The sequence below is a fragment of the Salmo salar genome, chromosome ssa16 (genome assembly GCF_905237065.1).
Source record: "Salmo salar chromosome ssa16, Ssal_v3.1, whole genome shotgun sequence".
Classification (NCBI taxonomy): domain Eukaryota; kingdom Metazoa; phylum Chordata; class Actinopteri; order Salmoniformes; family Salmonidae; genus Salmo; species Salmo salar.
Window position 1 is genome coordinate 76919452 of NC_059457.1, and position 16117 is coordinate 76935568.

Below are 16117 nucleotides of genomic sequence, written 5' to 3' on the forward strand. Positions count from 1 at the left end.
GTAGAGTGGAATTTCTCATCACAAACTGTCAATCCTTCCACGTTGACGAAGTCTCATCGCCAACAAAGACGCTTGGCCATACAAAGGCTTTGCCTGATCATACCACAACGCTATGCCCTTGGCAGTTGCAGCTTTTAAAAACCAAATAATCCAAATGTTCAAAAAGGCAACTCCAGGTGTGAATTGTCATCCTCCATGAAAATGGATTTGTTGAAAACATGGGTTGTGGTCCTAATCAGAACACCTGAACCCATAACAACCTGTTTTTTATGAATACAAGTGAAAGAAAACAAGCCTCACCTGTCTCCTCCCCAAAACTAACATCTGAAGACGGCTTCAGTTTGTATAGTCTGATGCTGAGAATTACATTGTACTCAACGAACACACACACACACACACTAGAACTAATGTTGTCTATAATGAAAGTGAATGAATGGTACTGCAACACTAGGGGGCCCCGCTAGGTTTCAGAGGCAGCAAGGCACCTGATGACCTCAGGATGAATGAGAGGAAGAATGTCAACCTGGAACTATTCTACTGAGGCACAACCTCACCAATCACAACGACAAACAACTGATGTCTTGCCGCTATTCAACAATCGTCTCAGTGTAGAATAGCACGTTTTTTTTTTAATATGTATTTTTATATTGTGCAAATACACTGGATGTCACAATTAAAATGTATTATTTTTGAATGGAGAAATTAAATGAAACCAATTTAATTTACCCAAATTGGTTCTTTGAGTTGTGAAGCCATGATAACAGATACTGGTAGACAGTGGGTAGTGAGGTTGGCCTGTGGCTGTGTCAGGGAGTTTGGGGAAGGGAGGAGGGGATTGGGATGGGCAACACTTCCCTTGATCCTGTCAGTCATAACAAAAGCCCTAAGCAGTCATAACAAGAAATTGTGACAAATCACGTCATAACATTTGCATGTCATGTGTCAAGTCGCTGAATGACTAGTTTGCCAACCATGACTAGATCGCTGCCTTAACAAGCTACACCTAAGAATCACACCAGGTACAGCTATATGAACGACTGTTACCAGGGATTTTTTCAGTCACTAACTTCTCCAGATTGTGAGCATAAATTGGTTCTTATGACTGCTCTAGGCATCGGTTACTCCACAGGAAGACTCATGGAGAAGCTCCAGGTGATGTGTTGCCCGTTGGCGGTGGTGTGTGTAGAGGGTTGTGTGTGTGGGGGGAGTGGTCTATCTGGTCTCACCTGCGGTGCAGTGTTCAGGCCACCCTGCCTGGAGGTTAGCTCTGCTGGGATTGGTAGACTCCAGGCCTCATCAATAAGAGGAAGCATTTTACTTTTACTCTGTAGACTAGTGACCTGGGGGTTACTCAACTGAGCCTATGGAATGGAAAACGTGTGAAAACAACATTTTAATGACTTAAAAATGATCTTGCGATCAAAATGTTATTGTCTTGTTACGGTCGCTCTCATGTAGCCGGTTAGCTACTAGCTTGGCATATCAGCGGCCCCATCTGTTAGTGAGGATCGAATATGTTTGCCCGTTATGGTCTTTAGTAGAGAGGTCAACCAAACAGGGAAGTCATGTTGGGGGTCATATGTGCATTTTGAATGAATTTACACAACACATAATCATTAAAACAAACCATCACGTTGTCTTAATGCCAGGGAATTATGCTCAAAATACTGGTGACTGGAGAATGTTCCCTCATTCATACATACAGATGAATGCGGGGTAATGTTTTTACATCAAAATGGACAAGACACATGGGGTATGGGACTGGAGGAGCCAGGTTCCACTGAACACACACAGATTTGCCTTCTGGTATTCCGAAAATGGTTTCCACAATCTGTAGTTCAGAATAGTCAAGTTTGAGTAGCCCAGCAGCTCAGATCATAGGTCTCTCCAGCAGTGGGATTCAAAGTGGGTCTTCAGACCTCTCCCACCCTCTTACCCAGTCCAAAATCAACTCTTAGCCCCTGAACACCCATTTTAGTTCTGAAAGGATGGGAGCAAACGTGGTGGAAACTCCTAGTCAACAAGAGGGCTAGATTAAATCATTCCCACTTTACTGACACCTGTCCAAACTCTCTCAGATCTACAACAGGTGAAAGAAAGCACCCAGCCAGTGGTCAGTGAACTCAGAAGTATCCCCTCCCCTAACCATCTAAGCGGTAGGGAGCTTGGGGTTGATTTGGGACTGAACACCTCCCTCCTGAGTCTCTCCCTCTCTCCTCACCTGCAGGCATTTGATGCGTTGTGTGAGCGCGGTGGCGTTGGAGCAGGCCTTGCTGCGCATGGCATTGATGTAGCACTTGATGGCGTCATGCGGCTGGCTGCAGGACTCGTAGAGCGTGCCCAGGTCCATCCAGGCGGCAGCGTGGCCGTGGTCCAGCTGCACTGCACAGATGTACGCCTGCAGAGCATCCATGGGCTGGTTCTGTTGCTGGTACAGAACACTATTGGAGAGAAGAAATGATTGAGGAGAGAGGGACAGGGAGAAAAAGTGGTGGGGAGTGGGTTGAAAATTGAAAAAGAGGGGGAGAGAGGGAGGGGGAGATAGAGGGGTGGAGAAGGTTAAATATAGAAAAAGAGGGGTGGAGAGGACAGAGCAGTCAGAGGTGGAGGGTTAAATACAGAAAAAGAGTAGAGAACCCAGCAGTGAGGGGTGGAAAGGGTTAAATAGAGAGGAGTGGAAAGGGTGACAGATGGAATGACAAAGGAGGGAGAGATATGGGATGGTGAGAGGGAGAGGAGTGGGAGTGATAGCAGAGCAAAACAAAGAGGGATCGAGAGAGAAGATGTACGGTCTAATGCGTACCCTATTGAACACCAAGTGTCTGCACTGGCTTCTGATTTGTCTATGGACTGCCTGTAGGAGACAAACGCATCCTGGACCTTGCCAATACTGGAGTAGCACCTGCCCAGGAAGTACCAGGACTGTCCCGAGTTGGGGTCTGCCTCCAGTGATTTCTGCAGACACTGGATGGCATAGCTGTCCTTGTTGGCTCGGTCTCCTAGCTGCTCCACCGTGTGGTGCATCCAGCCTAGTGGGGGGGGGGGGGAGAGAGACACAGAACAATAGGTCAACCTTCCCATCACTAGCCATCATCTCATCCATCCATTTATTCAGTGCCAGACCCAGTCATTCTTCTCATCAGCTGTGTGTGGTCTTACCTAGCTGCTGCAGGGTAGTGGCCTTCACCTGTGCTGAAAGATTCTCCGTCTGCAGAAGGCTCTCGTACGCCTCCTTGGCAGCCCGGTATCTCTTCTGCAGAAAACGGGAGAACGAGAGCGAGGGAAGGAGAAAGAGAGAGGGAAAAAAGGAGGGTGAGAATAACAAATGACGTGCCATATTTGACAGATTAAGCAGTGTCCCTAGCCTGCACCAAGACATTTTACTCCCAACAGACTGCTGGATGAAATGACTCTGCTGCAGCAACGTCCTACTGACACAGCAGAACACTGACTGACCGACAGCTCTGCACTCCTGTGGTGCTACTGCAGTCAGCCAGCCAACATGGTCCGATTATTATTAAGAGCTGCTGCTTAAGCCAAAGCAGTGTGAAAGACGAATCACACGAGAGAGATAGGGACTCCTGTTACCATGGCAACCACACAGAACTGGCCGAGAGGGAAACCCATCCGTTTTCTATGATGCGTGGTCATTTGATCACAACACAAGGCTCTCTTGGATCAATTAGCCTAGCTGCTAAAACGCTAGCTAGCATAGAATAGTTGTATAGTTAATATTTTAGGGTAAGTGTAACTTATTCTTGAACAGCGTTGTTGAATACTTACTGAAAAGGAAAGCACGTAGATACAGTACAAACACAATTCAATGAGATGAGAGGAAAAGGACAAGGCTTACCTGAATCTCATACAAATGGGCGATGTGGAACTGAACTGAGGAAGAGAAAGACAGAAATACCAACATTCAGCATCAAAATTCTGGTCAAAATGGAACGACTCCAGTAAACAGAGAAACGATTGCAGTTAATCCACTGTGTTGAAAAGATGAGCTGCTAGGCTGTCTCCTCCGATGGCAGCAGGTTGACTTATCTGCAGAGCTGTGCTGTGTCTCTGAGCAGAGTGAATGAGCCCAACCAGCCTGATACACAGAGGTGAGACTGCCCTTGATGTACCCGTGTGTGTGAGAAAGACCGAGAGAGGATGTGTGTGTGTGTGTGTAACAGAGATAGAAAGAATGCGTGTGAGAGAGAAAGAGAGGGAGGATGTGTGTGTTTGTCCGTGTGCCTGATTAGAAACACTCCAGCGGGACGGGTATTGGGGTCTCCTAGGTAACAGTTTCCAGGCGATCGGAGCCAGTAGAGGGGGAGAAAGCCAAATGAAACAACAATAATAATATCATGCAGTGTAATGTATTCGGCATGCTAGATAAACCTTACCACGCCACCTCCTTTCACTTTGATCAAATACATTGTTAGTTGTTGGGTTAGCTACAGTGCCTTCTGAAAGTATTCACACCCCTTGACCTTTCCCACATTTTGTTGCATTACAGCCCAAATTTAAAATAGATTCAATTGAGATGTGTTGTCACTGGCCTACACATACACGTCACGTGGCGGCAGGTAGCCTAGTGGTTAGAGTGTTGGACTAGTAACCGAAAGGTTGCAAGATCGAATCACCGAGCTGACAAGGTAAAAATCTGTCGTTCTGCCCCTGAACAAGGTAGTTAAACCCACTGTTCCTAGGCCGTCATTGTAAATAAGAATTTGTTCTTAACTGACTTGCCTAGTTAAAGCTAAAAAAAAAAAAAAAAAAAGTCTATGATATCAGTTTCAACAAATTCATTTTAAAAAAATGGCACTTGTTTTTTTATTGCCTGAATATATGAGGCAACTTAGCAATTAGGATTCGTTATCAGTAGGGATGCACAATATGTCAGTGAACATATTGGAATCGGACGATATTAGCTAAAATGCCAAGGTCAGTATCAGCCCGATGTCTAGTTTAACGCCAACTGACGTGCATACCTATATAATGTAGGTACACGATGTAATGACGCCAAGTAAAATTTTGCACGACACGCGCAACACAGCATTCCTAACCTAGCCCACAATGTCTGCTGTGTGGATCGAGCAGTCAACAAGTCGAGCAGTCATTTGAAAGAGTAAGAACATTTCAGCGAGACAACTCAAAGGCCAAATCCATTAATGCCAAGATAATGGAATTCATTGCCCTTGACAATCAACCGTTCTCTGTCGTGGGTGATGTTGGCTTTCACGACTGGTCGAGCACCGGTACACACTACCAAGTGCGCTATTTTTCAGATGTTTCCCTACCGGAGTTACACAGTAATAGCATCACTGCTATTAGCTTGACGACATACTACGGAACGCCGTTTGGTGTCTTGGCATGTCAAAAAAGATGCACGTCAAATACGTTTTTAATTTGACACGTCAAATAACAGTTCTATTATAGAATGTTGTGTCGTGAATTTGCACATGCAATCCAAGTGCCACCACTACGATCAGTAGCACTGTCAAAGCTGTACAAAAAAGCAAACATCGGCCACGAACGATGTGTTTATTATTTGTTCGACCGCAACTTCAGGGGTAGCTAGCTAGCACCAACACAACCAGCCTGAAAACAATGACCAGTAGAAACTGCAGTCATTTTTACTACTCTTAGCAATGATTTAGGAATCCTTGTAAGTAGTAGCTAGGTAGCCACTTGTTGTTCACCTATTGAAATTGAACTTCAGTTCATGAACATAAACAGCTAGCCAGCTACTTAACCCTGTTGCCCAAAGCTAACGTTATAAGCAGCCAGATAGCATCATCTGGCTTTTGAGGCACGACCAAATCGGTTTGTGTTGTGAAGCTAGCCACAATAAGGATTAGGCACAATAGTGTAATTCGCAGTTTGCCTTCAAAATAAAAATACCTCTTTGAAAGTGATGTTGGTTACAATTGGTGGAATCATGACATATTTATACTAGATAAATGTTAAACAAGGTTGGAATGTGAAGCAATGAAATGCAGTATCAGTCTACTCAGTGACACCCACAGAACACAACTGTGAAGAGTTTACGCAAACATTGGCGTTATAGCTCTTATCGCAGGACTGTGAAATCACCTCCCCAGTCAGCCTATTGTGTGTATTGACATACATATTGCACTGTAGAGCTTTACCTAAGGATTGGGGATCAATGAAATGGTGTATCAGTCTACTCAATACCCAATATATTTTTTCCCAACGTCCTCCTCAGAGTTATCAGACTCCAAAACATCCACGCAGTTTTGTTTTCCCTCTGGAATAGTGTTCAATACACGTAGGTTGACAAAATGTGGCTCAATTCATAGTTGTTTCAGAGTCCCACAATAAGAGCTAATGTTCTCTGGGTGTCACTGAGTAGACTGACACCTCATGTCATTGATCCACAATCCATAGGTAAGGCTATACAGTGAAATAATTATGCCCCCAATGCAATTCTAAAGTATAATACATCCAGTGTGATTTCAAATCAACAAGTTGATTTTATATAAACATTCCAACCTCGTTTAGCATGATCTATTAAATTATGGCATAATTCCACTATTTGACAGTGATTCAAATGATTACTTTGACATACTGTAACCGCAGTCCACTATTGTGGCCAATCTTTATTGTGGATAGCTTCACATAGATGGGTTCAACCACCATTAATCAAATAAGAACTGTCTTATAAATTAGGGTTATTTTAGATGACACCTAGCTATATAGTTAGCTAGCTAACTATAGCTACTGAAACAGATGTCGTTTTGGGTAAGAACATTGTTTGCATCCATGAGCTAGCTAGCTTTAAAAAAATAAAAATAATTATGACCAGCACTGTAGGTGCACAAGAGAACATTACCAGCATCATAACATATGTAGACGAATCATTGTGACATATGAAATACGAGTGATAGTGTAATCAATGTGTAATAACTTAAATGATTTTGTGACGTGCAGTAATATTCAGGTCCTGATTGGTCAACAAGCTTATTTGACACGTCAAATTTGACACGCAAAGACCCAAATGGTGTTCAATAGAAATCCTGGTTGAGAATGAAACAGCACAGCAAGTGAGTGAAATAAATATGTTTTCATTATGTTTTACTGGTAATGGGGACATACGTAAATGCCAACAAAATAAAGTTTTGGTCAGTGTGTGTGTGTATAACCTTTATTTAAACCAGGCAAGTCAGTTAAGAACAAATTCTTATTTACAATGACGGCCTACCCCGGGCCAATTGTGTGCTGCCCTATGGGACTCCCAATCACGGTCGGATGTGATACAGCCTGGATTCAAACCAAGGATTGTAGTGACGCCTCTTGCACTGAAATGCAGAGCCTTTGACCGCGGTGTCCGTGTGATTGGGAGTCCCATAGGGCTTAGCACAATTGGCCCAGTGTCGTCTGGGCCGTCATTGTAAATAATTTGTTCTTAACTGACTTGCCTAGTTAAATAAAAATGTTTACACACACACACACATACACCACACTGAGCAAAAAGTTATTTTGTTGGCATTTACGCATGTCCCCATTACCAGTAAAACAATCCAAACCTATTTCTTTCACTTGCTGTGCTGTTCCGTTGTTCATTTGTTTAGTCGTTTCATTCTCAACCAGGATTTCTATGGAATGCCATTTAGGTCTTTGCATGTCAAATAAGCTTGTTGACCAATCAGGACCTGAATATGACTGCACGTCATACAATAATTTAACGCGTCCATAATTTTTTATGTAGTCATTACACCATCACTCGTATTTTATTTGTTTACAAATCGATACGTATGCTACGATGGTGGTAAAGATGTCTTTTTTATGTCCTGGTCATAAAAAAAAGATAGCTAGCTCATGGATGCAAACAAAGTCCTTCCCCCAAAACACAGCAAAACGACATCAGTTTCAGTAGCTATAGTTACCTAGCTGTCATCATCTAACATAACCCTAACTTATAAGACGGTTCTTATTTGATTAAATGGTGGTCTGACCCATCTATGTCAAGCTAGCTACAATAAGGATTAGCCACAAGTGGCATGTGCGGATAGCCTTCAAAATAAAAGTACAGCATAATTATACTCTATTCATTTGCATCACTGTCAAACTTATTTTGAAGGCAAACCTCAAATTCCACTATTGTGCCTAATCCTTATTGTGGCTAGCTTCACAACACATAACCCGGTCCGGTCGAGCCTCTAAAGCCAGCACTCCTGCGTTGTATTGGCTGTGTGCTTAGGGGCATTTTCCTGTTGGAAGGTGAACCTTCGCCCATCTGAGGTCCTGAGCACTCTGGAGCAGGTTTTCATCAAGGATCTATCTGTACCTTGCTCCGTTCAGCTTTCCTTCAATCTTGACTAGTCTCCCAGTCCTAGCCACTGAAAAACATCCCCACAGGATGATGCTGCCACCACCATGCTTCACCGTATGGATGGTGCCAGGTTTCCTCCAGACCTGACACTTAGCATTTAGGCCAAATAGTTCAATCTTTGTTTCATCAGACCAGATAATCTTGTTTCCTCATGGTCAGAGTCCTTTATGTGCCTTTTGGCAAACTCCAAGCAGGCTGTCATGTGCCTTTTACTGAGGAGTGGCTTCCGTCTGGCCACTCTACCATAAAGGCCTGATTGGTGGAGTGCTGCAGAGATGGTTGTCCTTTTGGAAGGTTCTCCCATCTCCACAGAGGAACTCGAGCTCTGTCAGAGTGACCATCGGGTTCTTGGTCACCTCCCTGACCAAGGCCCTTCTCACCCGACTGCTTAGTTTGGCCAGGCAGCCAGCTCTAGGAAGAGTCTTGGTGGTTCCAAACTTCTTCCATTTAAGAATGGAGGCCACTGTGTTCTTGGGGACCTTCAATGCTGCAGAAATGTTTTGTAACCTTTCCCCATATCTGTGCCTCGACACAATCCTGTCTTGGAGCTCTACGGACAATTCCTTCGACCTCATGGATTTATTTTTTGCTCTGACATGCACTGTCAACTACAGGGACCTTATATAGACAGGTGTGTGTGTCTTTCCAAATCATGTCCAATCAATGGAATTTACCACAGGTAGAATCCAATCAAGTTGTAGAAACATCTCAAGGATGATCAATGGAAACAGAATGCACCTGAGCTCAATTTCAAGTCTCATAGCAAAGTCTGAATACTTATGTAAATAACGTATTTCAGTTTATTTTTAATACATTTGCAAAAATGTTAACAAACCTGTTTTCGCTTTGTCATTGGGTATTGTGTGTAGATGAGGAATATGTTTTATTTAATCCATTTTAGAATAAAGCTGTAACCTAACAAAACGTGGAAGTCAAGGGGTTTGAATACTTTCTGAATGGACTATGGTTTTAATAGGCATTTATTTCTGTAGGCGCACACAGCATGCGTGTGTAGAGGGAGCGGTCGGTACGCAATTGAGTGAGAGAGACACATGGGGGAAAGGGAATTTAGCGAGCAGAACTGTGTGATGCTTGGCTTGGTTTATTTTTTGTTGTGTCCTGCAAATGCACAAATGGAACACTAGAGTCAAAGCAAATTAACGTTGTCTTCAAGACAAACATTTCACAAAATAGTTTTACAGTATATATATATATATTTTTTTTTTGACATCAGTTTGAGTACTCCATTACACATGCCCATCCCTACTCTCAATCAACATAGTTGGCCAATTTGTCCAGTACATTTCTGTAGTTAAATCTCGAATGACCATCAACATGTGTTTAAACATGCATTTAAAAAAAAGAAACTTGCATCCCGAATTAGCTTTATTCACACTACTTACTTTCAGCTTTGGACAAAGTGCAGGGGTTGGAGTCAATCAAAGCCAGCTGGAAATGCTGTCGACAGAACAGAATATCAAGGCATTAACATCCACTGAAAGACAAGAAATACACGGAAACAAAAGGTAATTCCTTTACATGAATCCCCATGCACTGAGACACTCCTTTCCCCTGACTGTCAGACTCAGACAAGGAAATCAATTCTTCAGCAAGCTGCCTCTCTCCTTGCTCACTTTCTGCACTGCAATTAGAGAGCAGGAGAAAACGAACAAGGGCGAGGGCAACTGATGAATAGATTGCACACTGCAAGTTCTCTCTACAGTCCCCCATTGATTTTGTGTGTCAGTCTCAGATATCGAAAACTGCAAACATTTATCTCCGCCCCATGGCAGAATGAGTAGAATTTCATGAAATTAACAACTTTGTGCGTAGGATCCCCAAAAGGCCAGGGCTGTATCTGACTGCATGTGTGTGTATGGATGTGGGTACACAGACCCACGAGCCACTGAGACCCCCATAATGAGTCCAGGTTTTTGGTGGCCCCCACCCCCATCAATAGAACAAGGTGCCAACCTATAAAAATAAAACATCATTCAACACTAACATTCCTCCCTGGATGTCCTAACTGTGGGAAATGTTGTGGTGGCTCCACTGGTGGAGGAGAGAGGCAGGCAGAGTACCTTTAGACTTGACTCGTAGTCGGTGTTGACCTTAAACATGAGGCCGAGTCGCAGGTGGATCTCCTTGGCTCGTGAGAAACTGGGGTCGATGTAGAGCACCTCCTGGAAAGCTTTAATCGCCCTGGGGGAGGAGAAGAGGGAGTGAGAGAGAGATAAGTATATTCCAAGTTAGAAATGGGAGACGCCACTCAGAGAAGATGAAGAGTCAGCGCTGCAGTGTTGAACAGAGACCACGGCCCTCCAGAGGAGAGAATATCACGTGATTAAAACTGGACATCTTCATGGTTTCTTCACAACTAGCTCCCTATTCACTACATTATGCGCTACTGTCCACCAGGGCCCGTAGGGGTCTTGGTCAAAACTAGTGCACTATAAAATGAAATAGGGTGCCATGTGGGACGCAACTGGTGACGGCGTCACCATGGAAACCATACACATCTCTTTCCCATGCACACACATGACAGTTATAATACCATCATAATCTAGTCCTCCATACTTAGGTAGTATAAGACAGCTACTCACCACTGAAAGGCGTTGTAATGGAAGTAGACCATGCCCAGGCCATATAGGAAGGCAGCATTCTGGAAGAGGCAGATGCACACGGAGCACCATTAAGAGTAATTAGTTACAGGCCACACACACACACCCACACGCCTACACATAAAATGCTTTCAAAATGGCTGCAGTCCAGACATGTCGTCTGCATAGGAGCCCTTCCAGAAACCCACTCTGCAAGGTATCTGTCTTAATCTGTCGTCATTAGGTATGGACCATTCATTTTAACCACAAGCAATAGAAGTCTTTCTTTGTGCAATGACTGGTTACTGCGCTACAGATGCCTTTTGGGGATCTTCTCTGCTGGCCGACGCTCAAACGGAATCACCATGTAGGCCTACCAAATGCTCACACCTCACCACAGATTTCTCGACTCAAACAGAAAACGGCAGAGAATGAGTCTAATCTGAAAGCCACAACCCACAGCGTGCCTCCAGACAAACCCCTGAATCATAACCACACACACTTCCTGTGTCTGGTTGGTTGGCCAGTGCGATGTGAATGGGTTAATCTATCCCTTGGCAGGTTGAGGATGAACATGAGCAGAACATAATCTGCAGTAGAAGTAGAATGGAGACATTACTACTATAAGAGCTCCACAGATAGGAGCGTGTGTGTGCGTGAGTAAAGGTGTCCAGTTCGTTCATATATTACGACGACATTTTGTGATGTGTTTGTTCATTGTGATCTTTGGCAACGGTGTTTCAGCCATTCGTGCACGCTACATTTTTTCTCGAGGCAAGCTGAAGTTGAGCCAAAGTCTACGCCTCTTTGTCCGTCTTTGGTCAATTGTAGGGATTCTTCAATTAAGTGTTTGTCATCAAGGATAGGCGACTCGTTTTCATGCACATTTCACTTGAGAAACACGGCACCAAACATCTTAGATGTAAATTACACGACTAAGATCTGACAAAAACATAAAAATGAAATGAAAGACCTTGAGTTAAATTAATTCTGACTATTTTGAGGAAGTGTATACTGGCTACTGCGTCTAAAGAGGGACAAACAGAGCTATTGTCGCCTTCTCTAGTTTTTCCAAGCGAAGGTCTTTTAAGGGAGTTTGTGAGCACGTTTGTTCAGTTTGAATAGGCACCAGCCGAAACCAAAGCATGCGGAAGCTTTCAGAGTGTGTGTTCGTCAGTAGTACTTTCTCACCTTCCAGTAGTCGGACTGTAAGCTGTAGTACCTCTGGTATGCTGATAATGCTGTGATTAGAGAGAAAGAAGTGGGATATTAAATACCAGACATACCAAAAGGTTAACACCAACTAACTTTGCTATAAGACCAGCTTTGTTTTCAGCAATGCCAAGTTGGGGTCAACTGCATCTAACTGAAATTAAGTTTAATAAAGCTTTTAACCCAGGTGGGGGGACTAGGTAAAAATAACAAATAAAGGGAGGAAATCGAGTGTGACAGAAACCATGTTCATACTGTTTTATGCACAATTCAATATGGTTTTATAAATATGGATAGATAACTTGTTCTTTCAACACGGTGGGATCTTTTTGTGTCTCAAATTAATTATGCGAGAAATGCTGGTGGAAATGCCTTTATGCACAAATACTGATTTTAATAACATTCATATGGAAGTAAACTTGGAAGTCATGCGATGATATGGTGCTTGGTCCTCCCACTATGACTCGAGAAACCATGCAGTTTATTAGGCTACAGATGAAATAACACACTGGTTGACTCAACGTTGTTTCCACATCATTTCAATGAAACGACATTGAACCAATGTGGAATAGACATCTGTGCCCAGTGGGAACTCCAGATGAACGTCACAGGGTGCTGAAAGTGCACGGTGATCTTCATGTTCTGTTACAATACATTTCAAGGGGCTTGATCGATGCATGACTGCCATTTGACAAATATTCTCACAATAATCTCATTGGGTAGACTAGCCTACCTGCACTCTGCCAGCTGTTGGCTGGAGCCCATGTGCCAAGACCAGAGTAGACACTGGTGTTGCACGCTATACTGAAACTTCTGGACTTTCTCCAATACTACAACATGAAAAACGGTTCAGAACTATCATTTCTGTTACCGTTGGTACTTCTGTCAAATGTGTCTCACGGTTCAACAGTCTATCAGTGCAGCCGATGTCCACCTTATTAAAGTGTGAAAGCACCCTGCCTGCTCCACTTGACTTTAGGCTGCACTGGGAGTCTGGACGGCATCATGTTATCTCCCCACTGATGCTGCACAGAAGTTAACACACTTGAATAATGCCACACGGCATGTAGAAATGTTGACTTAATGTTCGCAAAACAATGTCCACACGGGGGGGAGAGAGCAAGAGGGGCATCATCTCACCTTTAGCGTACTCCTCCAGGAGGAGGTTGAAGTGGCCTAGCTGGCAGAATAACTCTGGCTCCACTTTTCCTTCAGCCTTCAAGATGAGAGAATCGTAGGAACGAACGGCCTGGGGACAAATACAGCAAGAAGAAACTCAACATGAACAAAGACAGCAGTGTCTCTTACCAGGAAGTCTCGCATGGGATGCGTCACAAACGGCCCTCTATTCCCTACATAGTGCACTAATTTTGACTGGAGCCTCATATGCCCTGGTCAAAAGTAGTGCACTATATAGGGGATAGGGTGCCACTCTTTTCAATCAGTTATCAACGTCCATATAAATGGGAGCGATGGTATGGATTTCCATTCATTGTGTGTGTTGGACCATGTTTCGATTTGGACTTCTTCCACTGGAAAATAAAAAACACAGCGAGATGCGCATCACTCACAGGGATGGCTCTGCCTAAGGCCTAATCACACACATTAAACACACCCACTCCTGGAAGACTGCTGCTGAACTCTAGAAACCCATAAAGTGTTTCTCTACACTCTGAGTAACAGCTCTCTGAGGACATGGCTTCTGAAAGAGAGCACAATCACTAAATATACACAAACAGCAACTAAGAAATGCACCAGAACATTCCTTCAGATAGTATGTCACAGTCTGTCACACACACACTCACACACACACACACACACAGTTGAAGTCGGAAGTTTACATACACTTAGGTTGGAGTCATTAAAACTTGTTTTTCAACCACTCCATAAATGTCTTGTTAACCTGTTTAGGATAGGGGGCAGTATTTTCACGGCCGGATAAAAAACGTACCCGATTTAATCTGGTTATTACTCCTGCCCAGAAACTAGAATATGCATATAATTGTTTGATTTGGATAGAAAACACCCTAAAGTTTCTAAAACTGTTTGAATGGTGTCTGAGTATAACAGAACTCATATGGCAGGCCAAAACCTGAGAAGATTCTAAACAGGAAGTGCCCTCTGACCATTTCTTGGCCTTCTATAGCCTCTTTATGGAAAATAGAGGATCTCTGCTGTAACGTGACATTTTCTGCTGTAACGTGACATTTTCTAAGACTCCCATAGGCTCTCAGAAGGCGCCAGAACGGGGAATGATGACTCTGCAGTCCCTGGCTGAAAAACAGTAGCGCATTCGGATAGTGGTCGATCTGAGAACAATGAAACGGGCGCACGCGTGCACGTGAAGAGTCCATTTTACATTTTCAGTCTTTGAACGAAAACGACGTCTCCCGGTCAGAATATTATGGCTATTTTACGAGAAATCGCATAAAAATTGATTTTAAACAGCGTTTGACATGCTTCGAAGTACGGTAATGGAATATTTTGAAATTTTTTGTCACGATATGCGCCAGCGCGTGACCCTTCGGATAGTGTCTTGAACGCAAGAACAAAAGGCCGCTATTTGGATATAACTATGGATTATTTGGAACCAAAACAACATTGGGTGTAAACTAGAAGTCCTGGGAGTGCATTCTCACGAAGAACAGCAAAGGTAATCCAATTTTTCTTATAGTAAATCTGAGTTTGGTGAGTGCCAAACTTGGTGGGTGTCAAAATAGCTAGCCAGGATGGCCGGGCTATCTACTCAGAATATTGCAAAATGTGCTTTCACCGAAAAGCTATTTTAAAATCGGACATTGCGATTGCATAAAGGAGTTCTGTATCTATAATTCTTAAAATAATTATGTTTTTTGTGAACGTTCACCGTGAGTAATTTAGTAAATTCACCGGAAGTTTTGGGTGGGTATGCTAGTTCTGAACGTCACATGCTAATGTAAAAAGCTGGTTTTTGATATAAATATGAACTTGATTGAACAAAACATGCATGTATTGTATAACATGTCCTAAGAGTGTCATCTGATGAAGATCATCAAAGGTTAGTGCTGCATTTAGCTGTAGTTTTGGTTTTTGTGATATATGCTAGCTTGAAAAATGGGTGTGTGATTATTTCTGGCTGGGTACTCTCCTGACATAATCTAATGTTTTGCTTTCGTTGTAAAGCCTTTTTGAAATCGGACAATGTGGTTAGATAAAGGAGAGTCTCGTCTTTAAAATGGTGTAAAATAGTCATATGTTTGAAAAATTGAAGTTTTGGGATTTTTGAGGACTTTGTAATTCACGCCACACCCTATCATTGGATATTGGAGCGGTGTTCCGCTAGCGGAACATCTAGATGTAAGAGGTTTTTAACAAACTATAGTTTTGGCAAGTCAGTTAGGACATCTGCTTTGTGCATGACAAGTAATGTTTCCAACAATTGTTTACAGAGAGATTATTTCACTTATAACTCACTGTATCACAATTCCAGTGGGTCAGAAACACTAAGTTGACGGTGCCTTTAACCTGTCTGGGCTAGGGGGCAGTATTTTCACGTCCGGATAAAAAAACGTACCCGATTTAAACTGGTTACTACTCTTTCCCAGAAACGAGAATATGCATATTATTATTATTTGAAGTGTCAAACTGTTTGAATGGTGTCTGTGAGTATAACAGAACTCATATGGCAGGCAAAAACCTGAGAAAATTCCAAGCAGGAAGTGGCCTGTGACAATTTGTAGTTCTTTCTAGTCCCTTTCGAAACTACAGTATCTCTGGGGTTATGTTGCACTTTCGAAGGCTTCCAATGGCTCTCTAAAGCCTTCAGAAAGCTGATTGAGGCGTCCCCTGTCTCTGGGCAGAGTATGGTAGCTCAGTTTGTCAGTGGTCTGCCTGGTGACTAAGAGATTGGAGATGCGCGGTCCCACAACCATGCTGTTTTTTCTTTTCCTCTTTGAATGAATACACTATTGTCCGGATGGAA

The 16117-nt window shown here is 43.1% G+C and overlaps 1 protein-coding gene across 2 annotated transcripts in view; it reads right to left on the minus strand.

Annotated features, from left to right (window-relative positions):
- The window catches only part of LOC106574735 (lysine-specific demethylase 6A), a 53557-nt gene that overhangs the window by 20679 nt on the left and 16761 nt on the right, over positions 1-16117 (minus strand). The window contains exons 3-12 of one of the 2 annotated variants that reach the window (XM_045697930.1): positions 13297-13405; positions 12136-12185; positions 10948-11006; positions 10426-10546; positions 9748-9802; positions 3854-3888; positions 3160-3253; positions 2804-3029; positions 2222-2441; positions 1227-1361 (exon numbers count right to left, since the gene is read on the minus strand). In XM_045697930.1, the coding sequence (XP_045553886.1) occupies positions 1227-1361; positions 2222-2441; positions 2804-3029; positions 3160-3253; positions 3854-3888; positions 9748-9802; positions 10426-10546; positions 10948-11006; positions 12136-12185; positions 13297-13405 (1104 nt within the window). The remainder of the gene's footprint in view (positions 1-1226; positions 1362-2221; positions 2442-2803; positions 3030-3159; positions 3254-3853; positions 3889-9747; positions 9803-10425; positions 10547-10947; positions 11007-12135; positions 12186-13296; positions 13406-16117) is intronic. The other variant, XM_045697931.1, reaches the window with a different exon arrangement.